The 26,740-nt window shown below is 42.2% G+C and overlaps 1 protein-coding gene across 25 annotated transcripts in view; it reads right to left on the reverse strand.

Moving 5' to 3' along the window:
- LOC110521963 (ephrin type-B receptor 3) overlaps positions 1-26,740 on the reverse strand; it is a 97,834-nt gene that overhangs the window by 43,560 nt on the left and 27,534 nt on the right. For 14 of the 25 annotated variants that reach the window (XR_016495311.1, XR_016495312.1, XR_016495310.1 and 11 more), the window contains exon 2: positions 3,517-3,581. The exons of 7 other annotated variants lie outside the window; for them this stretch is intronic. Coding sequence is in view for 11 of the 18 variants with exons in the window: in XM_021599982.3 (XP_021455657.1) it covers positions 3,517-3,581 (65 nt within the window). In the remaining 7 variants the exon portion in view is untranslated. Of the gene's footprint in view, positions 1-3,505; positions 3,582-26,740 lie in introns of all 25 variants that reach the window. 4 more of the 25 variants (XM_090232242.1, XM_090232236.1, XM_090232240.1 and 1 more) reach the window with 1 other exon arrangement.

The following is a 26,740-nucleotide window of genomic DNA, read 5'->3' on the forward strand; positions in this document are numbered from 1 at the left end:
ATAAGCCTTAGGTGTGGATGAAAGCAGCAGTACACAACACATCCAGGGTTTGTGAGGCACATAACATGATGTACAGTGCTCTGTTCTGGCCTCAGATACTAAGTACAATAACCCAATTCGGAGAGAGAAATTAGGTGAGGCGTTAGGCATTAGGAACGGACAGATGAATGAAGAAAAAAAATCTGTTTGTGCCTTTTCAATTACACCCCGATCGGCGCTGTTAAGTCGAGGGCCTTTTCCACCCGCACCGCGGCCTTTCATCTCTGGTTACCACGGTGATGAGTCAGGAAACAAGGGACGGCGAATTCATCACAATTACGGTGGAGTGTCAACCCGGGTGCGTCCCAACTGAACAGCACTGGTTGTTTACCTCATTCTCCAGGTTCGTTGTAGTCGCTGCATCGCTTCACAAGCAATTACCCTTCAATTACGGAGCTACGATCGCATCGTCCTCTACAGCTTGCGAAAAGAAACGTGTAACCTTTTCTCTCTTTCCTTCCTACTTCTTTATCTCTCACAGTTGGGAGACAAATACATAAATTACTGAGGCAAAGCTCTGATTACGGGTTTCATTAAATGAAAATATGTATGCAAATTGGCAAATTTATAAAGTGTTATATACAGAAAATACATAAATGGTCTGTTTTTTTTTATGGTATCCAGGTTTAACTTAATGTGTTTCTCAATACATGGCTCCACTTGGCTGAGGATGTTTAGAACGATAACGTCAATCGAAACAAAACAGTCCGTTCAAGTTGGGCCAAATGGAAACATGCTTAGTACTAGAGAATGTCATCCCATACCCTGGGCTTCCTCCTACACTGTAGCTTGAATCTGTGCTCATCTCAAATGTATTCATTTTTTTTACCTTTATTTAGATAGTGGGTTCCTAGGCTGTTACTGGCCCAACGCTCTAACCACCAGGCTACCTGCCGCCACACACTGTATGTGTGAGGTTTGCTGTTTGTATTGCACTGTAAAGAAGTCAGCCAGAGTTGACGCGTGCTATCATTCACACAAAGAGATGCCTCCCTGGCCACCAGTTCATATTTCAAAACTACGTTGCATATAATGACAGGAAATTCTAAACCTATGCTGGTATTATTTTGTGCATTATTTAATTGTTTATTAAATTATATTCTTAGCTAAATACATTACTATTTAATAGTAGTAGCCATAATACATAATACGATTTGATAGTAGTAGCCATAATACATAATGAACTTGCACCATGCAGGGATCTATATACTGTAAATGAGAACTTGTTCTCAACTAGACTACCTGGTTAAATAAAGGTGAAATAAATATGTAAAAAAATTAAAAAATATATGGGACCATTTTGGTTCAGTGAAGAAGAACCGTTAGTGTTCTGATCAAAGAACCCTATAAAAGGTGTCTTTTATGTTTTATGGCTACTACTACTGAATACTAAAATATTTAGCTAAGAATATAATTTGCTAAAAATCAACTCAGAGTCAACTCTTAGGCAATATCTCAATAGTGGACAACAACAGTAACGGCAGTCTTTGGAACATGTACAAGAGCCACATTTGACTAGAAAGACAGAAAAGAATGAAAGTTTTCTCTCCGAGGCTGAAGACTCTTAATTAGGGGCCTAATATGGATGTAGCGGAGGCAGGCTATTCATCCAGCAGGACCCTCTAGACCTGTGGAGAGAGGGGGCTTAGCTGAGGATCAGGCCCAGAGAAGGCATTCATTTGTGAGCTATCTGCTGGAGTCGAGGCCGTCGGGGAATCAATAATCACCAGCCAGGTCAATGGGACAAGAGAATGCATGAAGTGTGAATGGGTATTTAGTTCAGTGTAATACATTGCCCAGTGGGCAAGAGGGAGATTGTGTGTGTGTGTGTGTGTGTGCATGCGTGTGTGTGTGTGTGGAGGTCAACCCCATGGGACACACGTACAGCACAGATGCGGACACTTCACGCCAGCCCTGCTTACCAAACCTGAATGAATTAAGTAGGTTGTGTGAAAGAGGGTCAAATTCTTTGGCATCAATTTGGAACAAGATGAATAGTTATGCAAGCTTTACAAGTCAACTCCTTTTTCCTTTTGTCCTTTACAGTCAAAGGCTCTACATTTTACTTTCAGATTCACTGGGACCTTGGTGCAGCCGGAACAGAGGATGTGAGGGGGATGTGAGGACTCAGGCCTTCTTCCAGACCTGCATACCAACCAAGGCAGCTAGATAACACATAGTCAAAGATTAGCCATAAATGCTAGTTGTCACACTAGTTTCCTCAAAGCTTAGTGTGTAGCAAAGTTAACATGTCCCTAGCATTTACCAGCCTGTAAGCCCATGTGTGGTCTGCTAATAGAACCATGCTAATAACAGTCATTAGAGCTGTGGGCTCCTGCATGCTACACACTACATGCTGCATAATAAGGGATACACTGTTTATATACACTGTATACACTGTATATACTGTACTCGATACCATCTACTGCATCTTGCCTATGCCGTTCTGTACCATCACTCATTCATATATCTTTATGTACATATTCTTTATCCCTTTACACTTATGTGTATAAGGTAGTAGTTGTGGAATTGTTAGGTTAGATTACTCGTTGGTTATTACTGCATTGTCGGAACTAGAAGCACAAGCATTTCGCTACACTCGCATTAACATCTGCTAACCATGTGTATGTGACAAATAAAATATGATTTGATTTGACATGCTCTAGGCTACAGGCTGGTTGGTCGCTAGCAACACCTTGTTATCGGTTTCTGTGAAACCCCCTGGAGGCTACACACTGATCCCAGGGAGAGCCATTTACTCCGCTAGAGCTTGGAATTCCCCCTTCAACGGCCATCTGTTTGGGGAGAAATGGCATGCCCAATGTGCACGCGTGCACAGACACAGACACAGACGAGAAAAATCCAGACGCAGACATAAACAGACATACAATACAAGAACACACACACATACAGCTCACTTTACGCACACATTGCACACACATACACACGCTTCCGTATCTTGGGCAGAATGGTATGGGGCGATACTGTCTATCACACATACACAAACATAGGTCAATTTGTATCAGACCCTAGCAGCACCACGCTGCATCACACTGGTGTGTTTGCCTCTAGACCCTTCAGGCCTGTTATTGTCATGTGGAGAGGAGATGCCGCTCAGTCTATATCTGTGTTTGTCTTCCTACGTCCACACACACAGCTCTGTAACAGACTAATGTACGAAGCAAGAAGAGGTAGCCTCCCTACACAGAGAATGTGAAAGAGAGACAGTGACTCAGACCTGGACGTGTACCTTCTCACATACCTTCTCTCTTCTCTGTTAATACTGCTGCTGGAGTCACTATAATGAATGTTTTGTTAGGCAGTTAAATAAAAAATAAAAAACTTTACATAGACACACGTGCATACATACACACACATACACTGAAACACAGAGAGACACACATGTGCGATCAAACACACACACACACACACACACACACACACACACACACACACACACACGCACCAACAATTTACCCCAGTTTCAGGATGTGCGGCCCAGGCTAGTTCTGTTGTGGCCCACTTGGTGTCCATTAATGTTTCTGTAAACAGACAAAAGGAGACAAATACTTTAGCGAAAGAGGAACTAACACAGACGAAATCAAGTAAACCTTCAACAGTTACCAAGATAACGGCATCATAAAAATAGCAGTTCCTTCTGAAGTAATCTGCCATAATGAATTCCCCCAGTAGGCATGACCAAAGTAAGCTGAATCCAGCTAACTACCTTGTCCAAGGAGAGGACAAGATATTAAGGAGATAGATATTAAGATGGTTACTACCGTTCAGTAAGCTGCTAAACTTGAATAAAAAATATATTTAGCGTGAAAAAACTGTGGAGGAACAAGACATCTAAGTGGGTGATGTTTTATTGCTCATTTTACTAATTTAATTAGACATGTTTTTTCAGGGCCAGGAAACAACCATGAGTGTCATTGAGAGACTATTCCACTTCTTAAGCATGTGCAGATGAGGACACACACACACTTTTTTATTTATTTAACTAGGCAAGTCAGTTAAGAACAAATTCTTATTTCCAATGACTGCCTAGGATCAGTGGGTTAACTGCCTATGGGCAGAACGACAGATTTGTACCAGGTCAGCTTGGGGATTCGATCTTGCAACCTTTTCGCTCTAACCACTAGGCTACGCTGCTGCCCCTTGGTTTATTTATTTAACCTTTATTTAACTAGGCAAGTCAGTTAAGAACAAATTCTTATTTACGATGGCCTACCCCGGTCAAACATTAACCCGGAAGGCGCTGGGCCAATTGTGCGCCGCCCGATGGGTCTCCAATCACGGCCGGTTTTGATATGCCTCTAGCACTGAGATGCAGTACCTTAGACCGCTGTGCCACTCGGGAGCCCCAGATACTGTACATAACTTGAATAGAAGGCATGGATAAGGGTGTCATAAACCCCCGGTAGCACAAAAGGAAACCTCTTCACCCAGAAGAAAGGTCAATATACTTAAATTTCCCTCGCGTTTTAAAAACCAGCCAATCCCCTTTCACTCTTTTCTATTTCTCCCACCCTGTCATCCTACTGTTCCCTCTTTCCATTGCCTAGGCAAACAGTCTCGCTGTGTGAGAGAGAGAGAAGAGAGTGTGTGGGGAGGGGAACACTATAAATTAGCTATTTTATTACCTGGCACTTGGGAAGCAGTACTAAGCAACTGCATGTGTTATTATCCTACCACTCTGCTGTCCTACAAGACGGTAAAGATCATGGAATTGTGCGATACCAAAAGTGAGCCAATGTTTGCATTGGCATAAAATGGAAAGATGTACAGTACCTTTTTTCCACAAAGGCCTTCCTTTTCCTTGAGAGCTTTTCTTCTCTCTCTCTATCCTCTCTCCTTTCTCTCTCAATTAAATTCCATTTCAATCCAAATTGCTATAATGGCATGGGAAACTTGTGTTCCAAAGGAATAGAGACATTTCAAATGTAAATTATGTCTATATACAGTGTTGTAATGATATGCAAATAGTTACAGTACAAAAGGGAAAAAATAAAGTTTTCCTTAATTTTGGGTCCACAAAGGCCTTCCTTTGGCCAGGTATTCTGCCACTGTGTGCTCTCTGTTTAGGGCCAAATAACATTTTGGTTCGCTCAGTTTTTGTTAATTCTTTCCAGTGTGTCAAGTAATTATCTTTTTGTTTTCTCATGTTGGTTCTAATTGTATTGCTGTCCTGATACCTGCTAATTATCAAAATACAGAAAAGAGCGTTAAATTCTACAACCACCTAATAGGAAGCGATTCCCAAACCTTCCATAACAAAACCATCACCTACAGAGAGGTGAACCTGGAGAAGCGTCAAGTTGGTCCTGAGGCTCTGTTCACAAACAGACTCCACAGAGCCCCAGGACCAACTTGACGCTTCTCCAGGTTCAACTCTCTGTAGGTGATGTGTTTTTATGGAAAGTTTGGGAATCGCTTCCTTTTAGGTGGTTGTAGAATTTAACTTTTCTGTATTTTGATAATTAGCGGGTATCAGCCTAATTCTGCTCTGCATGCATTATTTGGTGTTTTACATTGAGGATATTTTTGCAGAATTCTGCATGCAGTCTCAATTTGGTGTTTGTCCCATTTTATGAATTCTTGGTACATGAGCGGACCCCAGACATCACAACCATAAATGGCAATGGGTTCTATAACTGATTCAAGTATTTTTTGCCAAATTGTAATTGGTATGTTGAATTTTATGTTCCATTTGATGGTGTAGAAGGCCCTTCTTGCCTTGTCTTTCAGATCGTTCACAGCTTTGTGGAAGTTATGTGTGGTGCTGATGTTTAGGCTGAGGTATGGATAGTTTTCTGTGTGCTCTTGGGCAAAAGTGTGTAGATGGAATTTGTATTTGAGGTCCGGGCAACTGGACCTTTTTTGGAACACCATTATTTTTCTCTTACTGAGATTTACTGTCAGGGCCCGGGGTCTGACAATAAATCTTTGTAAGGCACAAATAAAATATCTAGGTGCTGCTGTAGGCCCTCCTTGGTTGGGGACAGAAGCACCAGATGATCAGCAAACAGTAGACATTTGACTTGAGATTCTAGTAGGGTGAGGCCGTGTGCTGTAGACTGTTCTAGTGCCCTCTCCAATTCGTTCTCTCTTTCTCTCTCTCTTTCAGTCTGTTTCAAGTGTTCCAGGTGAATTGACAGGACATACAGTATGACATGAAAAAGGGAGCTACATGTAATCTCCTTTTCCGACTGCAAATTCCTGCGTTGAAACACTTATGCTGACAAACGCAGATATTCTCGACCGCATCGAACACAAAGACCTCTCTCTGTCAGTCAGACTAGCTTTGTAGTATCTCTTTCTTTTGCAGAAACATCCCATTTATGTCACCCTGTTAGGTTTGAGTGATAGCATCTGAGAGAAAGTGTCAGTGTGTACATGATAGTATGTGTGGATCCTCTTTGCTTAGGACTTCCCCATCTGACTCATACATTACAGTGTTATTGTCAGACCACTTAGAATCAAGCAACCACACAGGGAGATGATGAGGTACAAAAGTATACAGTGTAAAGCTACTATAGTACCTAGTCTATTAAAACAGACCATGTACACCCTACATTACTGCTAACTTCACTGATAATGACAGTGTGTGACACACACACAGAGAGACAGTGCAAGGAAGGCCTGACTCAGTGTTAACTATGGAACACTCAAGAAAGGAGTGTATGAGCATGCAGTGGCCTAGCCAGTAGGTTCTGCAACTTTCTGTTTTGTTTGAGCTCTCGGCCGGTGTGTAAACAGTATATACTACGGCAAAGCCCCCTCATTGTGCCCAGCAATGAAGAGGCAATGCTGAGTCAATTGGGCAGAGCAATGCCACAATGACCCCATCATAAACCGGATCGTCATCACTTCCCAAAAGGCCAGCAAGAGGGCACACACCGAGTCCATCTTCACTATGGAACTGCAATGCAATCACTATGAACTCGACAGAAATGTTTTCCATACAAAATATAAGACAAAACCTAATTTTTTCCCTTCTTATTGGGCCATGGCAACAAAAAAAAGGATACACAGAGAGCTAAAACGACTAACATGCTAGGCAAGAGAGCTCTTAAATCCCTGAACAAAAAAAACTGACAGACAGCTCTTGAAAGAAACAAACATACATAGCTCAAAAGTTTTTTTTTCCATCATATCACCTTTTTAGCCCATTTTAACCTTCCAAATGTCCTTTTGAAGTTTTACTATGGGACACCACAATCAGAGAGAGTAAAGCTTGAGGGTCAGACAGAGGGAAAACATTGATAGAGTAAAGCTATAAAAGGCGGTGTCATAAAGCAGTGTACTACATAGACTGGGGCCGTTGGCAATGGGATAGCAGCCAAACTGACATGCAAATGTATGCTTTTAATCCATCCATCCATCTCTCTTTCTCTACCTCTCTTTTTTTACATCCCTTTATTTCTCTTTCTCTCTGTCATTCTCTCTCTCTCTCTACATCTCTTTCTATATCTCTTTATTTACTTTGTTCATACAGAATGTGAAGTTTTAGATCTGTTGACTGTTTAATGATGGATGGTACAGTAAGTCTGGCCAGAGGTAGATGTATTCCAACCGCCTATACTGTACTGGAAGATCCTATACTGTACTGGAGTCATAGGGGATTGCTGAATAAAAGTGTAATTTCCAATGTAGGTTAGCTCTACCCTACCTAGATCAGCAATGTGTACAGTGAGGGAGAGGTGGGGAGGAGGAGTGACTCAAAAGCGATGATATAAACATGACTCACTGACCCTGGTTCATACATAGAGAATATAAACACTGTGAAACATGGATGACATAGACAGACATCACAAAAACACACACACACGCACACGCACACGCACACGCACACGCACACGCACACACACACACACACACGCACACACACACACACGCACACACATATATTAACATACAGGCCGGCTGACAGGTAAGCACGCACGCACTGTAACCGATGTGAAATGGCTAGCTAGTTAGCAGTGGTGCTCGCTAATAGCGTTTCAGTCGGTGACGTCACTCGCACTGATACCTTTTGTGGAGCGATGGGTAACGATGCTTCGTGGGTGTCAGTTGTCTGACGGACTAAAGTTAAACTGTTCCGCACGCACACGCACACACACACACACACACATTAAAATACAGGCTTGCAGGCAGGCACACACACACACATACAGACTACCCGACAAGGCCGGCCCATATACTCTAATCCCCTAATGACAGAGCAGGCCTAATAACATGGGCAGCCATTGAAACACTCATTCCTATTGAGTCTGAAAAAACACACAAATATACACACACACACACACAGCACACAGCACACAGGGTTACAAGCCTCTTCAAATATTTATTTGTTCAAACAACCAGGCATCTCAAAAAAATAAGAAAGGGGAAGAGGGAAGGCAAAAGCACCATTATTGGGCCAGAAGAATGTGTGCTCGTTTCATAGGCCAAACCTATCTCTAAGGCTAGGAAGAGCAGACAGGTGAGGGATTATCTAGTAGTGTGTTGCTAGTACCTACAAATTTTTGTTTTACAGTTGACCTCTCAACAGTTCAGTTACGGGAGGAGATATTTTCTAATTTGGTAGGGAATGTCAATGGATATTTGTTGGTGTTTCAGTGACTTCCTGAATGATAAATGTTGTGTTAGTTTAGTTACACTGATGCTAAGTAGCAAATTCTCTAATTAGCAAATTTTCAGCAACTACACCACAGTTGCCTGCAAAATTTTGACGATTATTTTTTATTTTTTTCAACAAACACCGTTGAACACAGACTTCAGCGTTTCTGTCTCGAGTCTTTCTCTTTTGCCAGTTAATTATCGTTTTTCTCTCTTCTGAGCTCCTTTGTTGTGTCATTCCAGAGAAACACACCGGCGCATGACAACTCGACTTCAACAAAGGTCAAGCCTGCACCGTCGCCAAACACTTCAGCTCTGTTTAGCCCCAAAAAAGTGAAATGTGTCAACAATAACCAGAGGATCCCCAACGTTAAACGTATTAGTGCTATATTAGCCAAATTGCTTTGTAGGCTGCTTTTGTTACCGCTGCTTTTATCAAGCCAATAGGAGAGGGGTGCAGCAGAGAGAGAGGAAAAAGAGAGAAAGAGAGGAAAAATCCTATTTAAATTTGAATGGGGCAGGCAGCCTCTCTCCCTTTGTACTGCAGGAGAGTGCCATGATTAGGAGGGGACCCCTGTTTTGTGCTGAGCCCCCCTGCTTTGGTAATTGGTTGACGGGCTCGATGTAGGTGGCTGTGGTGTTCCCCCTGTTGCCCTCTGTGGAATTCCCTCAAAAGACCCCCTTCTACCCACCCCACTATTCCCCCAAAATCACCCCACCTCCCATGGCACCTCGCCCATAGCCCCCCTACTCTCACTCTCGCCACTTGCTGTCACTCATGCCACAATGGCTGTCACAGAGCGCTTGCCTCTGTGTACTAACAGGGTTCCACTGTCAATGCTGGGCAAATGAGCTCTCTCACTGTAGGGCTACACTAATGAACACAGTCTTCAGAGGCCACACAGTTTGTTGGCCCCCACATTTACTTGGCTTATCAAATGGATTGCAGACTTAATAGTGTTAAAGGTTCCTCTGACTGTTGCCTCATTGCTTGTTTGGCTATCCATTTTTATGCAGCGTTAAATAAATGGTGGCAGTGTGGTGATTACGATAAAATGTGATTAATACATTTAATTTCTTTGGCAGCCTAGACAGCGATGGCAACGGTAAAGTAGATAACGGGATAGAAGCAAAGTCCTTCATGTTTGTTCGCGTCAAAGGGAGTGTAGGGAATGAATGGGGGTCTGAGTTCATGTAGGCATCATGTAGGGAGAGGAGCCGTGGCCATTGGGAGTTAAAATGAAGACTGGTGATTTGATCACGTTGGTGAAGTAGTCTCAGACATGGCTTGTTCTCAAACTGAAACAGCTGAAAAGGGAAAGACTGACTCAAGCACAACATTCCTCTGTTGGTGTGTGGATTTTTGGAGAATGTGTGCGTGCGTGCTTTCAAAAGCTCATGAAGTCTGTACTAGTTCCTGTATTGCCAGTGGAATGGTCTCTTTTGTATTCTCTGCCATTCTTTCTTTCTCTCTCTCTCAGCCCCCCTCTCCACACTCCCCCTTTTCTTTCACTACGGCCTGCAATTACAGAGCAGAGAGGATCTGACGAACAGGTAGCCCCTAGGGCGGCTGTCTGCAAACCAGGTGTGTGTGTGTGTGTGTGTGTGTGTGTGTGTGTGTGTGTGTGTGTGTGTGTGTGTGTGTGCTCATGTTTGTGAGTAGTACTGCTGATGCTGACAGTATGATGACGGGACTTTAATGATAGTGTTCAGGTCTTGTCTAAGGAGAGGCTAACATGTCTAAGAGAAGACTAACTGCTTTTATGGCCATGTTTCACCGTATGACGTTACGCTGTAGGGCTGCGCAAGCACACACCGAACCCCCCCCTGCTCTGCGATGTAGTCATCCTCAACCCCAAACTGATTTATGACATTCAGACCATGTGATTTCAAATCATCTAGATCCACCATGTATTGGGCTCTACTTACAGGAAATCACACATTGGCTTGGATTTCTGAGGGACTTGGGATAAAACTTTCTTTCTAAAAAAGACAAGAGTTCTTTCCACTGGACCAGATCTTAAAAGATGAGTTCACATTTTTTTTTTACCAAATTTCTATTTTGATGTAAATGCATGTTCTAGAAGGGTCCAGACACTTTTTTTGTGATTTCACTTCGTGTTGAGAAACAAAACTTCCTCATTGCTTGATCTGCAGTTTCCACTACCAGCTGTGCTGCTTCTCCATGTTGCTCGTGCTGCTTTTCCGTGTAGCCCTCACAGCACAGCTGGTATGGGAAACCCCTCGAGTCGCACATAATGGAATATGACGTTGTTCAATATTACACAATTTCACGTGTACAACATCTGCATCACTATATTGAGTGCTTTGCCGTTTCTAAGGATGTATTTGGGTGTTTTGGAGCCTTTGTTCATGTTTTTCCGTAGACACCATACTGCAGAACGAGCAATTGCGGGTGGAGGAAGTTTCTCAAAACCAAGTAAAATTGCTAAAATATTTTCTGGACCCTTCATTAACATACAATTTACATAAAAAATAGAGACTTGGTTCAAAAATAGTGAACCAATCCTTTAAAAGGGTTTCAGTCCACTTTACCCAATTAAACTTTTCCTGCATTAATTTTTCTTTACTTTTTAAAACTTCTTCAGAGATAATGTTTGTCTTACTACTTCAATCTAGTAATTGCACACATTTTCCATTTCAGCAAACATGAACACAGTGCTGTATTTAGTCTAGTCATCAATCAATCTTCAAATCGGTGTGGGAGTTGTTTTCAAGTAGTCTCCGTCTGCCAGTATGTCTGTTTGATTCTATAATCTGATATTCTTAGCAATGACTCAACTGCCTGGGTTGAAAAAACCAAGGTAGAAGTTTACCCTTGCCCATAGCATCTGCATATGGAAATGGAGATCTGAGAGCTGTGTGTGTGTATGTGTGTGTGTGTGGCCACAAGTGTGTGTGTGTCTGTACAGCTGTTAGTTGAGCTAAGTCTAAACTCACACTACCTTCAGGCTACGAGACCAGGATTATGATTCATATTTAAACATACAGTAACCACAACCCCTGTGTTTTGATTGATTCATACTACTCCATAATTGCGACAGACAAGCTCACACACTCATTCTCAGGTACACGTTCCGAAATCCTATAAAAAGCCCTCCATGATACTGAAAATAGCCACGTGCTGCATGCTCCATAATATCAAACTGGCCATTACCCAGCTTTCAATCCTCTCTACCATACCTTTTTAACATCACTGACTTTGGTACCCATTCCCACAGCCATTCCCCTACTCCAAACAACATTTCTCTCTTTCATTAACCTTTTAATACACATAGCGGCCGTCAAAGCTTGGCTGTCAGGTTTGGCTGTCAGGATAGCTAGGTATAAAAGTTGTGTGGCTATAAATGTGTGCTGTGCTCAGGAAATGTCAAGCTGTCACTTGCACTAATTTAGCCATACAGACAACCAGCTAACTAGCCACGAAATAGAGATGAGAGTAATTCATATTTATCTGTTGGATTTAGGTTATGGTTTGTCATGTTTGCTAGTTACAGATATTCATAGGCTATATACTGCCTCGTTTTCCTATTATTTGACAGCTTGCTTAGCTGTCGTGTTATGGTAGAAGCCCCCACAGTGGAGCTCAAATGATGTTCAGTTGCTGTGAAATTTGTTTAAATGGCCAGTTGCTTGTTTTGTCCTGTTTTTACCGGTGCTATTCATTTGGAAACTGTCCCAGCTTTGTAACTAATTATCTAACTCTGTAGTTGTCTGTCAGGCAAGAGAACGAGAGTTAAGTGAAGGCCACAACATTGTGCTTTGCTCGCGACGCTGTCACTTGATCATCTCACTCCCTCCCTACAAAGACAACCAGCTAACTAAGTAATCTAACCATGGGTCTTGAGGTGTGTATACCATATATAGCCTTTACGGTTATAATCTAACTCTGCTGGTCATCTATGAGCATATTTATGATTGTCTTTCTGTGTGCTCCATGATGTCTGAATACCCATTAGTCTAAAAAAACATACAATACCAGTCAAAAGTTTGGACACACCTACTCATTCAAGGGTTTTTCTTTATTTTTACTATTTTCTAATTTCTGAAAAATAGTGAAAACATCAACACTGTGAAATAACACATACAGTTGAATTCGGAAGTTTACATACACCTTAGCCAAGTACTTTTAAATTCAGTTTCACAATTCCTGACATTTAATCCTAGTAAAAATTCCATGTCTTACGTCAGTTAGGATCACCACTTTATTTTAAGAATGTGAAATGTCAGAATAATAGTTGAGAGAATGATTTATTTCAGCTTTTATTTCTTTCATCACATTCCCAGTGGGTCAGAAGTTTACATACAATCAATTAGTATTTGGTAATTGAGTAAATTGTTTAACCTGGGTCAAATGTTTTGGGTAGCCTTCCACAAGCTTCCCACAATAAGTTGGGTGAATTTTGGCCCATTCCTCCTGACAGAGCTGGTGCAACTGAGTCAGATTTGTAGGCCTCCATGCTCACACACATTTTTTCAGTTCTGCCAACAAACTTTCTATGGGATTGAGGTCAGGGCCTTGTGATGGCCACTCCAATACCTTGACTTTGGTGTCCTTAAGCCATTTGGCCACAACTTTGCTTTATGCTTGGGGTCATTGTCCATTTGGAAGACCCATTTGCGACCAAGCTTTAAATTCTTGACTGATGTCTTGAGATGTTGCTTCAACATATCCACATCATTTTCTCGCCTCATGATGCCATCTATTTTGTGAAGTGCACCAGTCCCTCCTGCAGGAAAGCACCACCCACAACATGATGAGCTGTTTAAAGGCACAGTCAACTTAGTGTATGTAAACGTCTGACCCACTGGAATTGTGATACAGTGAATTGTAAATGAAATAATCTGTCTGTAAACAATTGTTGGAAAAAGTACTTGTGTCATGCACAAAGTAGATGTCCTAACCGACTTGCCAAAACTATAGTTTGTTTACAAGAAAATTGTGGAGTCGTTGAAAAATGAGTTTTAATAACTCCAACCTAAGTTATTGTAAACTTCTGACTTCAACTGTACTGTGTGTGTCTGTCTGTCTGTCTGTCCGTCCGTCCGTCCGTCCGTCCGTCTGTCTGTCTGTGTCTCTCTCTCTCTCTCTCTCTCTCTCTCTCTGTCACTCTCTCTCTCTCTCTCTCTGTCACTCTCTCTCTGTCACTCTGTTCCTCTAGGTCAGTGAAAGTGAGGGAAGTGATGTGGAAAGTCAAGGCCCAGCTGCAGAAGGCAGGGAGGAAGACGAATTAGAGATGATTGGAGTGATAGAGATGTGGAGTGAGGAGGGAGGAGTGGAGCGAGAGGAGAGTGAACGGAACATTGAGAGGTAGAGGAGGAGGAACAGAAAGAGGAAGAGGGAAAGCACACCAGTGATGGGAGCCTACGTTTCCATGGAATGTGTCTGCCCCAAGTCTCGGGCTCCCGAGTCGCGCAGCGGTCTAAGGCACTGCATCTCAGTGCTTGAGGCATCACTACAGACACCCTGGTTCGATTCCAGGTTGTATCACAACCGGCCGTGTTTGTGAGTCCCTTAGGGCGGTGCACAATCGTTCCAGCTTCGTCCGGGTTTGGCCAGTGTAGGCCGTCATTGTAAATAAAAAAATTCAAATAAAAGAACAAATTGTTAAGTCTCACCTCGTACCACACAGCTTACGTTGTGCAATTTTTCCGTTTCATTTGTTGAATTTGGATCTGAAAACTGCAGGTACCTACTGTACATAGCTTCTCAAAGCGGTTGCGCAGCATATTGCTACCTATGTATGGTACCCTGAGGGCGGCGTCAGTAAACTAGTGTGGGCGAACCTGCAAAGGCCCCTTCCCAGAAACAGCATGCATTGGTCCTTGAAGGCATTCAAAATGCAGCTTGTGCATTCACTTTGGGATGGCTACAGTGGCAGGAAGCGGTGAGCCAAGAGTTGGGCATGTGGAGGTTTGGATCGAGTTGTCACTCAAACCACTACCTGGTGTAGTTTGAAGGGCGCAAGAGAGGGTGTGTGGTATGCATCTGGAGTGGACGCAGGGCAGAGAGTGGGAGTTGTGTAGAAACCACCTTTGTGTGCTCTACATGTTCTATTACACTTTGCTGGATGGGGCTGTGCTTCCAGAAGTCCCAAGACATGTTGTAGGCTAAATGCAAACACTAAAGTGACCAGTGTGAAATAAGAATTTGTCCTACAAATCTTATACGGAAATTGTGTATTTCTTTTCAGATTGTCTCTGAACAGTAGTTATCTGTCTATCTAATACAGTGCCTTGCGAAAGTATTCGGCCCCCTTGAACTTTGCGACCTTTTGCCACATTTCAGGCCTCAAACATAAATATATAAAACTGTATCATTTTGTGAAGAATCAACAACAAGTGGGACACAATCATGAAGTGGAACGACATTTATTGGATATTTCAAACTTTTTTAACAAATCAAAAACTGGAAAATTGGACGTGCAAAATTATTCAGCCCCCTTAAGTTAATACTTTGTAGCGCCACCTTTTGCTGCGATTGCAGCTGTAAATCGCTTGGGGTATGTCTCTATCAGTTTTGCACATCAATTTTAACCATCTTCCCTGTCCCTGCTGAAGAAAAGCAGGCCCAAACCATGATGCTGCCACCACCATGTTTGACAGTGGGGATGGTGTGTTCAGCTGTGTTGCTTTTACGCCAAACATAACGTTTTGCATTGTTGCCAAAAAGTTCCATTTTGGTTTCATCTGACCAGAGCACCTTCTTCCACATGTTTGGTGTGTCTCCCAGGTGGCTTGTGGCAAACATTAAACAACACTTTTTATGGATATCTTTAAGAAATGGCTTTCTTCTTGCCACTCTTCCATAAAGGCCAGATTTGTGCAATATACGACTGATTGTTGTCCTATGGACAGAGTCTCCCACCTCAGCTGTAGATCTCTGCAGTTCATCCAGAGTGATCATGGGCCTCTTGGCTGCATCTCTGATCAGTCTTCTCCTTGTATGAGCTGAAAGTTTAGAGGGACGGCCAGGTCTTGGTAGATTTGCAGTGGCAAACACTAAAGTGACCAGTGTGAAATAAGAATTTGTCCTACAAATCTTATACGGAAATTGTGTATTTCTTTTCAGATTGTCTCTGAACAGTAGTTATCTGTCTATCTAATACAGTGCCTTGCGAAAGTATTCGGCCCCCTTGAACTTTGCGACCTTTTGCCACATTTCAGGCCTCAAACATAAAGATATAAAACTGTATCATTTTGTGAAGAATCAACAACAAGTGGGACACAATCATGAAGTGGAACGACATTTATTGGATATTTCAAACTTTTTTAACAAATCAAAAACTGAAAAATTGGACGTGCAAAATTATTCAGCCCCCTTAAGTTAATACTTTGTAGCGCCACCTTTTGCTGCGATTGCAGCTGTAAATCGCTTGGGGTATGTCTCTATCAGTTTTGCACATCGAGAGACTGACATTTTTTCCCATTCCTCCTTGCAAAACAGCTCGAGCTCAGTGAGGTTGGATGGAGAGCATTTGTGAACAGCAGTTTTCAGTTCTTTCCACAGATTCTCGATTGGATTCAGGTCTGGACTTTGACTTGGCCATTCTAACACCTGGATATGTTTATTTTTGAACCATTCCATTGTAGATTTTGCTTTATGTTTTGGATCATTGTCTTGTTGGAAGACAAATCTCCGTCCCAGTCTCAGGTCTTTTGCAGACTCCATCAGGTTTTCTTCCAGAATGGTCCTGTATTTGGCTCCATCCATCTTCCCATCAATTTTAACCATCTTCCCTGTTCCTGCTGAAGAAAAGCAGGCCCAAACCATGATGCTGCCACCACCATGTTTGACAGTGGGGATGGTGTGTTCAGCTGTGTTGCTTTTACGCCAAACATAACGTTTTGCATTGTTGCCAAAAAGTTCCATTTTGGTTTCATCTGACCAGAGCACCTTCTTCCACATGTTTGGTGTGTCTCCCAGGTGGCTTGTGGCAAACATTAAACAACACTTTTTATGGATATCTTTAAGAAATGGCTTTCTTCTTGCCACTCTTCCATAAAGGCCAGATTTGTGCAATATACGACTGATTGTTGTCCTATGGACAGAGTCTCCCACTTCAGCTGTAGATCTCTGCAGTTCATCCAGAGTGATCATGGGCCTCTTGGCTGCATCTCTGATCAGTCTTCTCCTTGTATGAGCTGAAAGTTTAGAGGGACGGCCAGGTCTTGGTAGATTTGCAGTGGTCTGATACTCCTTCCATTTCAATATTATCGCTTGCACAGTGCTCCTTGGGATGTTTAAAGCTTGGGAAATCTTTTTGTATCCAAATCCGGCTTTAAACTTCTTCACAGCAGTATCTCGGACCTGCCTGGTGTGTTCCTTGTTCTTCATGATGCTCTCTGCGTTTTTGACGGACCTCTGAGACTATCACAGTGCAGGTGCATTTATACGGAGACTTGATTACACACAGGTGGATTGTATTTATCATCATTAGTCATTTAGGTCAACATTGGATCATTCAGAGATCCTCACTGAACTTCTGGAGAGAGTTTGCTGCACTGAAAGTAAAGGGGGCTGAATAATTTTGCACGCCCAATTTTTCAGTTTTTGATTTGTTAAAAAAGTTTGAAATATCCAATAAATGTCGTTCCACTTCATGATTGTGTCCCACTTGTTGTTGATTCTTCACAAAAAAATACAGTTTTATATCTTTATGTTGAAGCCTGAAATGTGGCAAAAGGTCGCAAAGTTCAAGGGGGCCGAATACTTTCGCAAGGCACTGTATATATATATATATATAGGCATGCTGCAAGGAGGCATGAGGAGCGCAGATGTGGCCAGGGCATTAAATTGCAATGTCCGTACTGTGAGAAGCCTAAAACAGTGCTACAGGGAGACAGGACAGACAGCTGATCGTCCTCGCAGTGGCAGACCACGTGTAACAACACCTGCACAGGATCAGTACATCCTAACATCACACCTGCGGGACAGGTACCGGATGGCAACAACTGCCCGAGTTACACCAGGAATGCACAATCCCTCCATTAGTGCTCAGACTGTCCGCAATAGGTTGAGAGAGGCTGGACTGAGGGCTTGTAGGCCTGCTGTATTTTGACCCCCCCTTTGTTCAGGGACACGTTATTCCAATTCTGTTAGTCACATGTCTGTGGAACTTGTTCATTTTATGTCTCAGTTGTTGAATCTTGTTATGTTCATACAAATATTTACACATGTTAAGTTTGCTGAAAATAATCACAGTTGACAATGAGAGGATGTTTATTTTTTGTTGAGTTTATATACAGTTGAAGTCGGAAGTTACACCTTAGCCAAATACATTTAAACTCAGTTTTCACAATTCCTGACATTTAATCCTCTTAAGAATGCCCTGAATGTGAAATGTCAGAATAATAGTTGAGAGAACAATTTATTTCAGATTTGATTTCTTTCATCACATTCCCAGTGGGTCAGAAGTTAACATACACTCAATTAGTATTTGGTAGCATTGCCTTTGCGTCAAACGTTTTCGGTATTCTTCCACAAGCATCCCACAATAAGTTGGGTGAATTTTGGCCCATTCCACCTGACAGAGCTGGTGTAACTGAGTCAGGTTTGTAGGCCTCCATGCTCGCACACACTTTTTCAGTTCTGCCTACAAATGTTCTATAGGATTGAGGTCAGGGCTTTGTGATGGCCACTCCAATACCTTGACTTTGTTGTCCTTAACTTGTTATGGCTGCAATCCCGTTAACGGGATAATTGTCATCAACAACCGCTGAATAGCATAGCGCTACATTCAATGAATATTACAAAAAATATTTATGAAATCACAAGTGCAATATAGGAAAACACAACTTAGCCTTTTGTTAATCCACCTGTCGTGTCAGATTTTGAAATTATGCTTTACAGCAAAAGCAATCCAAGCGTTTGTGTAAGTTTATCGATCGCACGACAAAACATTAAGTACACTTAGCATCAGGTAGCTTGGTCACGAAAATCAGAAAAGCAATCAAATTAATAATTTACCTTTGATGATCTTCGAGACTCCCAGTTACACAACAATTGTTCCTTTTGTTCCATAAAGATAATTTTTATATCCAAAATACCTCTGTTTGTTTGGCACGTTATGTTCAGAAATCCACAAGAAAGAGAAATTCCAAATTCCAAATAGTTTCCATAATGTCCACAGAAACATGTCAAACGTTTTTTATAATCAATCCTCAGGTTGTTTTTAAAATATAGAATCAATAATATATCAACCGCAAATGTCTTGTTCAGTATGAGAGGGAAAAGCAAAAAACTCATGCGACCACTTGATGAGATGTTATCGTTCTGGCTCATTTTTCAAAATAAAAGTCTGAAACTATGTCTGACGACTGTTGACACCTTGAGGAAGCGATGGGAAAAGGAATCTGGTTGATATCCCTTTAAATGGAGCCGAGGCAGGCTATGGAACATGGAGTATTCAAAATAGAAGCCACCTCCTGTTTTGATTTTCCTCAGGGTTTCGCCTGCAATATCAGTTCTGTTATACTCACAGACAATATTTTGACAGTTTTGGAAACTTTAGAGTGTTTTCTATCCAATACTAATAATAATATGCATATATTAGTAACTGAGACTGAGGAGCTGGCCATTTACAATGGGCACCTTTTCATACAAGCTACTCAATATTGCCACTGCAGCCATAAGAAGTTAAGCAAGTTGGCCACAAATTTGGAGGTATGCTTGGGGTCATTGTTCATTTGGAAGACCCATTTGAGACCAAGCTTTAACTTCCTGACTGATGTCTTGAGATGTTGCTTCAATATATCCACATCATTTTCCTTCCTCATGTTGCCATCTATTTTGTGAATTGCACCAGTCCCTCAAGCAGCAAAGCACCACCACAACATGTTGCTGTCACCCCATGCTTCACAGTTGGGGTGGTGTTCTTCGGCTTGCAAGCCTCCTCCTTTTTCCTCCAAACATAACGATGGTCATTATGGCAAAATAGTTATATTTTTGTTTCATCAGAACAGAGAACATTTCTCCAAAAAGTACGATCTTTGCCCTCATGTGCAGTTGCAAACCTTAGTCTGGCTTTTTCTCACGGTTTTGGAGCAGTGGCTTCTTCCTTGCTGTGCAGCCTTTCAGGTTAGGTCGATATAGGACTCGTTTTACTATGGATTTAGATACTTTGGTACCTTTTTCCTCCAGCATCTTCACAAGGTCCTTTGCTGTGGTTCTGAGATTGATTTGCGCTTTTCGTACCAAAGTCTGTTCATCTCTAGGAGACAGAAGGAGTCTCCTTCCTGAGCGTTATGACGGCTGCGTTGTCCCATGTTGTTTATACCTGCGTACTATTGTTTGTACAGATGAACCTGGTACCTTCAGGCATTTGGAAATTGCTCCCAAGGATGTACGAACGAGACTTGTGGTCTACAATTTTTTTTTCTGAGGTCTTGGCTGATTTATTTTCCCATAATGTCAAGCAAAGAGGCACTGAGTTTGAAGGTAGGCCTGGAAATTAATTAACAGATAAACCTCCAATTAACTCAAATTATGTCAATTAGCAAGAAAATGATGTCAATCAGAAGCTTCTAAAGCCATGACATCATTTTCTGGAATATTCCAAGCTATTTAAAGGCACAGTCAACTTAGTATATGTAAACTTCTGACCCACTGGAATTGTGATACAGTGAATTATAAGTTAAATAATCTGTCTGTAATCAATTGTTGTAAAATGTACTTGTCATGCACAAAGTAGATGTCCTAACCCGACTTGACAAAACTATAGTTTGTTAACAAGAAATTTGTGGAGTGGTTGAAAAACAAGTTTTAATGACCCCAACCTAAGTGTATGTAAACTTCCGACTTTAACTGTATATATATATATATATATATATATATATATATATATTTATCTATCACTAAGCTGAATAAGCCTATGTGACATTTTAAAACCACTACATGAGCCATATAAAGCTGCATTCAATGTATTGCCCAGTGTAGGGTGTGGCTGTGAAAAAAACACATTAAAGGCATTTAGTTTACTAGAAGGCAAAGAAGAAGGGAGCCAAGAGAAAGAGGTAGGTGGAGATTGAGGGAAGAATATAAAAAACAAGCCACCAGAATACTCAGAGAGAGAGAGAGAGAGAGAGAGAGAGAGAGAGAGACTCCCCTATTCCCCTATCTCTGTGTTCCTTTCATTACGACAGCGGAGGTTGGTGGCGAGGTGGCCTTGAGTGTTAGTGTTTAACGTTCTCTCCGATCAGTGTGGTCTTCTACTGCAGTCTGCAGCCGCCCAGAGAACCATCGCCCTCTCCTCTTCAATCTTCTCCTAGATTGCTCTCTGCTTATGCGGTGCGCTGCAGCTAGCGACTTGAACGAGCTGCAAAAAACACTCAAACTGGACAGTTTTATCCCCATCTCTTCATTCAAAGGGTGGCTCCTGAGTGGCGCAGCGATCTAAGGCACTGCATCTCAGAGCCAGAGGCATCACTACAGACAATGGTTCGATTCCAGGCTGTATCATAACCGGCTGTGATTGTGAGTCCCATAGTGCGGGGCACAATTGGCCCAGCGTTAGGGTTAGGGTTTGGCCGGGGTAGGCCGTCATTGTAAATAAGAATTTGTTCTTAACTGACTTGCCTAGTTAAATAAAGGTTAAATACATTTAAAAAAATTAGCAATCAAGACACTCGTGGTTGCTTCGCGTGATGTATACTTGTTTCTATCTTCTTGCCCTTTGTGCTTTTGTCTGTGCCCAATAATGTTTGTAGCATGTTTTGCTATCATGTTGTGCTGCTGCGATGTTGTGTTGCTACCATGTTGTTATCATGTTGTGTTGCTACCATGCTGTGTTGTCACGTGTTCCTGCCATGCTGTGTTGGTGTCTTTAGGTCTCTCTTTATGTAGTGTTGTGGTGTTTCACTTGACGTGATGTGTGTTATGTCCTACATTTTTATTTTTAATTCCAGCCCCCGTCCCCACAGGAGGCCTTTTGCCTTTTGGTAGACCGTCATTGTAAATTAGCATTTGTTCTTGACTGAATAAATAAAGGTTAAAGGTTAAATAAAAAATAAAAATGCTCTGCTAACCCGACAAAACATTCATTATATGGACTACAGCAGCAGTATTAACAGTTAGCCTGGATGGGTCCCAGACAAAATATATGAAAATATGATAGCAGATTGCACCACGGCTATCCTAGGGGAATGGGGAACACAGACTGTTTGTGTGGTTGTATTGACCCTGGCTTGTCTCCCTCTCAAATAAATTCAAATCAAATGTTATTGGTCACATATACATATTTAGCTGATGTTTTTGCGGGTGTAGCAAAATGCTTGTGTTCCTAGCTCCAAAAGTGCAGTAATATTTAACAGTTCACAACAATACACACAAATGCAAAAGTAAAATAATGGAATTAAGAAATATATAAATATTAGGACGAGCAATGTCAGAGTGGCATAGAGTAAAATACAGTAGAATAGAATTCAGTATATACATATTAAATGAGTAAAGCAATATGTAAACATTATTAAAGTGACCAGTGATTCCATGTCTATGTATATAGGACAACAGCCTCTAAGGTGCAGGTTTGAGTCACCGGGTGGTAGCCGACTAGTGATGGCTATTTAACAATCTGATGGCCTTGAGATAGAAGCTGTTTTTCACAGCTTTGATGCACCTGTACTGACCTCGCCATCTGGATGATAGCGGGGTGAACAGGCCATGGCTCGGATGGTTGGTGTATTTGATGATCTTTATGGCCTTCCTGTGACATCGGGTGCTGTAGGTGTCCTGGAATGCAGGCAGTGTGCCCCCGGTGATGCGTTGGGCAGACCGCACCACCCTCTGGAGAGCCCTGCGGTTGCGGGCGGTGCAGTTGCCATACCAGACGGTGATGCAGCCTGACAGGATGCTCTCAAATATGCATCTGTAAAGGTTTGTGAGGGTCTAATGGGCCAAGACAATTTTCTTCAGCCTCCTGAGGTTGAAGAGGCGCTGTTGCACCTTCTTCACCACGCTGTTTGTAATGGGTGGACCATTTCTGATCGTCAATGATGTCTACGCTGAGAAACTTGAAGCTTTCTCTCTCATATGTATGGCAGTCTCTATTGAGAACACACACACTGGACATGCATGCACACACACACACACACACACACACACACACACCATCCTTCTGCTTGCGCAGGGAGAACTTGGGACATAGTCTGACATGCTCTGTCTGTGAAGGTTACTTCCCATGCTAATGCGAGGTTCCAACTGGTTTGTGAGTCAGCAAATTGCACAACAAACAGTGTGCTGCTATCACATGAGAGCACGTACACACTCGTACCCACACATAGATGACGGCCATCCCTGATACAGTACATGTGCCCCAATTTATACACACTCGCACACACATACAAACACGCACCGATACAGGCTTGTCCACACAATGACAAAATCCTGCTTGTCCTCTGTGTAGCTTAACACAGAACATTCCGGAGCTGGTCCAGGTATAAAAGAAAAGCAGCGAGTCTGAATGGGGACTGGCTCTAAATTAAAAAAGAGGGCTTAACTTCCAGCTTAACTGTTCTGTATGAATAGCTATTGAGTCTTTATTTATAACTGCCGTTATGAGTATCAGCTTTTGATATAGCCATCATGCCTACATATCGGATTGTCTTACAGTCTTTACAGTCCACTTGTAAAGTACTGTGTAATGATTGTGTTCAATCTAATTAGCGATCGCTGCTTCAACATTTCTATAAACAGCTGGTTGTCTGCAGTTGTCTGCAGTGGACAGCCGTGATGTGGTGGTTTCACATTTTCCACATGCCAGTGGCTTTCAATGACTTTATAATGGTCGAAAATATACCATGGACAGCTCAAAACCCTTGAGGTTTTAACATGTCTTTATTTTATTTTTCCTCTGGTTTGGCATCCCTCTTGAGAAACATAAACAAAACAAAAAAGACCAGAATGTGAAATGCATGGGCTCTCAAGCTTTTAAGGAGGAACTATGAGACTATCCGTGCAACTGACGTTGATTTATTAAGACGTGCCAGCAAATCTTTGAGTCAATGATCACCCGTGAGCGATGTTAATTTTCGAGGTATGTCCTCATGACCTGGGATAGGGAAGAATAAAAAAGCAATCCTAATTGGTCCAGCTTTACCACAGTGTAATAGATGAGTAATTATACATGTTTCTTTCTCTGTATTTCTATCCCTTTCTTTTCAAACAGGCTGCTAAGGAGCTCCAGGAGAGGCGATAGCCTCGGGGTGAGCTAGCTAGCCAGAGCTCGACTGGCTTCTCACGTTAAGATCATTAAAGAGAGAGAAACAACAGAGAGAGAGAGAGACCCAACCAGAGGAGACCCAATTAGACCCAACCAAATCATGAGAAAACAAAATGATAATTACTTGACACATTGTAAAGAATTAACAAAAAAACAGCACACTAGAATGCTATTTGGCCCTAAACAGAGAGTACACAGTGGCAAAATACCTGACCACTGTGACTGACCCAAACTTAAGGATTTGTTTATTTATTTTCCTTTTTGTACACCGTACAACTGTATATATACATAATATCACATTTGTAATGTCTTTATTCTTTTGGAATTTCTGTGTGTAATGTTTACTGTTCATTTCACATGCCAATAAAGCTCCTTGGGGGGAGAGAGAGAGAGAGAGAGAGAGAGAGAGAGAGAGAGAGAGAGAGAGAGAGAGAGAGAGAGAGAGAGAGAGAGAGAGAGAGAGAGAGAGAGAGAGAGAGAGAGAGAGAGAGAGAGAGAGAGAGAGAGAGAGAGAGAGAGAGAGAGAGAGAGAGAGAGAGAGAGAGAGAGAGAGAGAGAGAGAGAGAGAGAGAGAGAGAGAGAGAGAGAGAGAGAGAGAGAGAGAGAGAGAGAGAGAGAGAGAGAGAGAGAGAGAGAGAGAGAGAGAGAGAGAGAGGAGAGAGAGAGAGAGAGAGAGAGAGAGAGAGAGAGAGAGAGAGAGAGAGAGAGAGAGAGAGAGAGAGAGAGAGAGAGGAGAGAGAGAGAGAGAGAGAGAGAGAGAGAGAGAGAGAGAGAGAGAGAGAGAGAGAGAGAGAGAGAGAGAGAGAGAGAGAGAGAGAGAGAGAGAAGAGAGAGAGAGAGAGAGAGAGAGAGAGAGGAGAGAGAGAGAGAGAGAGAGAGAGAGAGAGAGAGAGAGAGAGAGAGCCAGCCAGCCAGCCAGCCAGCCAGCCAGCCAGCCAGCCACGTTTTAGGCTCATACATTGCAAGAGAGAGTCACTCAAAGTCACAGAACAGAAATCTCTTCTTGGGTGCAACATTCATAGAATTAAATGTGAGAGAGAGCTTGTGTTTACCTGCTCACTCATTACCCATTCAGGTCAGGAGCACAACAACAAAAGCAAGGTTAGGGCAGTTAGCGGCAGGAACGCAGCCAGCCGGGTCAAGGCGTTAGGGCTGTGTTGCTGGCTGCTGACACATGCTCTGAAACACACGCACACACGTACATTCACACCTATGTGCACGCATACACACAGTCGGCTAAGAAGGCTGACACGCACAGGCAGGCAGACACATACACACAGGTAACCATACACACACACTTAGAGGCATACATCACATGCTCTACAGAATTTGTGTTACAGACACCTGACACGCACACAACTTGTTTTTTTTTATTTTTATTTTTTTTATTTCACCTTTAACCAGGTAGGCTAGTTGAGAACAAGTTCTCATTTGCAACTGCGACCTGGCCAAGATAAGGCATAGCAGTGTGAACAGACAACACAGAGTTACACATAGAGTAAACAATTAACAAGTCAATAACACAGTAGAAAAAGGGGGAGTCTATATATACATTGTGTGCATTGTTTGATTAAACAAACCTAAGCAGGGTTCCTGGCATCTCCTTTCCTCTTCTCCCTTTCTGCCTCTCACTCCTTCTCTCTCCTTCACGCATGGCACTCCTCCCTCTCTTTCCAGGTCCTCCCTTGGGGTGTATTGCCAGCTAACCAACCTGAGATTCAACACCCCCTTCCACCCCTTTCAGTTGGTTTTATGCCCATGTTATCTCTCTCTCCCCTTCTCTCTCTCTCTCTCTTTCTACGTTTGTAATTTATTTATATACTTAATGGCTTATGATGGCAAACAGCTGCGGGTTAATTATGAGGGATTTATATATTTATTTCCGTCTTTTTGAGAACTTTTTGTTGGCAAAAAAAATGTATTTTCCATTTGGCATCATTAACTTTCAGAGGAGGGAAGATCATTATTATTTATGGTTATTTTGTTTTTCTTCTCCCAAATGGCTCTGCGAGATAAATCACGTTGATTTGTTTCTAGCGTTCCCCAGCATTACTTTTAGGAGATCTTGTCTGCTCTATTCCTAATCGCCACTCAGTTAATTAATCTCACACTTGGTTGCTGTAATAACTTGACTCGTTAGACCTTTCCGAATGGGCTTTGCCTCTTTAGCTCTGAGGCCCATCGCTAAAGTGCCAGAAACCCAGAGAGGGAGAGAGGGACAGGGAGAAAGAGGGAAATAGAAAGACAGAGAGGGGGAGAGATAGAAAGAGATAATGAGAGGAACAGGGAGAGCGAGGGGGGCAGGGAGAGAGAGAGAGAGAGAGAGAGAGAGAGAGAGAGAGGGAGCAGACAGAATAATTTACCAACGAACCATTTTCAGTCTCTACTCTCTATCTGGTTTGGACCTCCTTTACAGAGCCTTCATTGCGTTAAGATCATCATTAGAACCATCGGACGATGTATTTTCATTAGTAACGTGGCTCCTAAAAAAACACATCTACGAGTGATCCAGACCACTCGTAGAGCAGCCAAAGTGCATGTTTAGATACTTTTTTGCCCTTCCACGTCACTTAATTCAGAGAAAAAAATGCCATTAAAAATAGAATCAAGATATTTAGTCTAGGTGTCTGTCTGACTGTGACCTCCGATAATTACAAATACATATTTGCCAAAGTATTTCCAATTGTTTCAAACAATTGAAGGATACAATTATGCTTCAAATGAAAATGTAGATGACTGCATATATAGGCTATTTCAATCATTTTGTAATCAATAGAGTTCTATTTTGCGACTAGGCTACTGTCTGCAATTTTCTGCCTCAATGTATTTCATGAATG

Source organism: Oncorhynchus mykiss, chromosome 4, assembly GCF_057628025.1.
Source record: "Oncorhynchus mykiss isolate SJ-2025 chromosome 4, ASM5762802v1, whole genome shotgun sequence".
Classification (NCBI taxonomy): domain Eukaryota; kingdom Metazoa; phylum Chordata; class Actinopteri; order Salmoniformes; family Salmonidae; genus Oncorhynchus; species Oncorhynchus mykiss.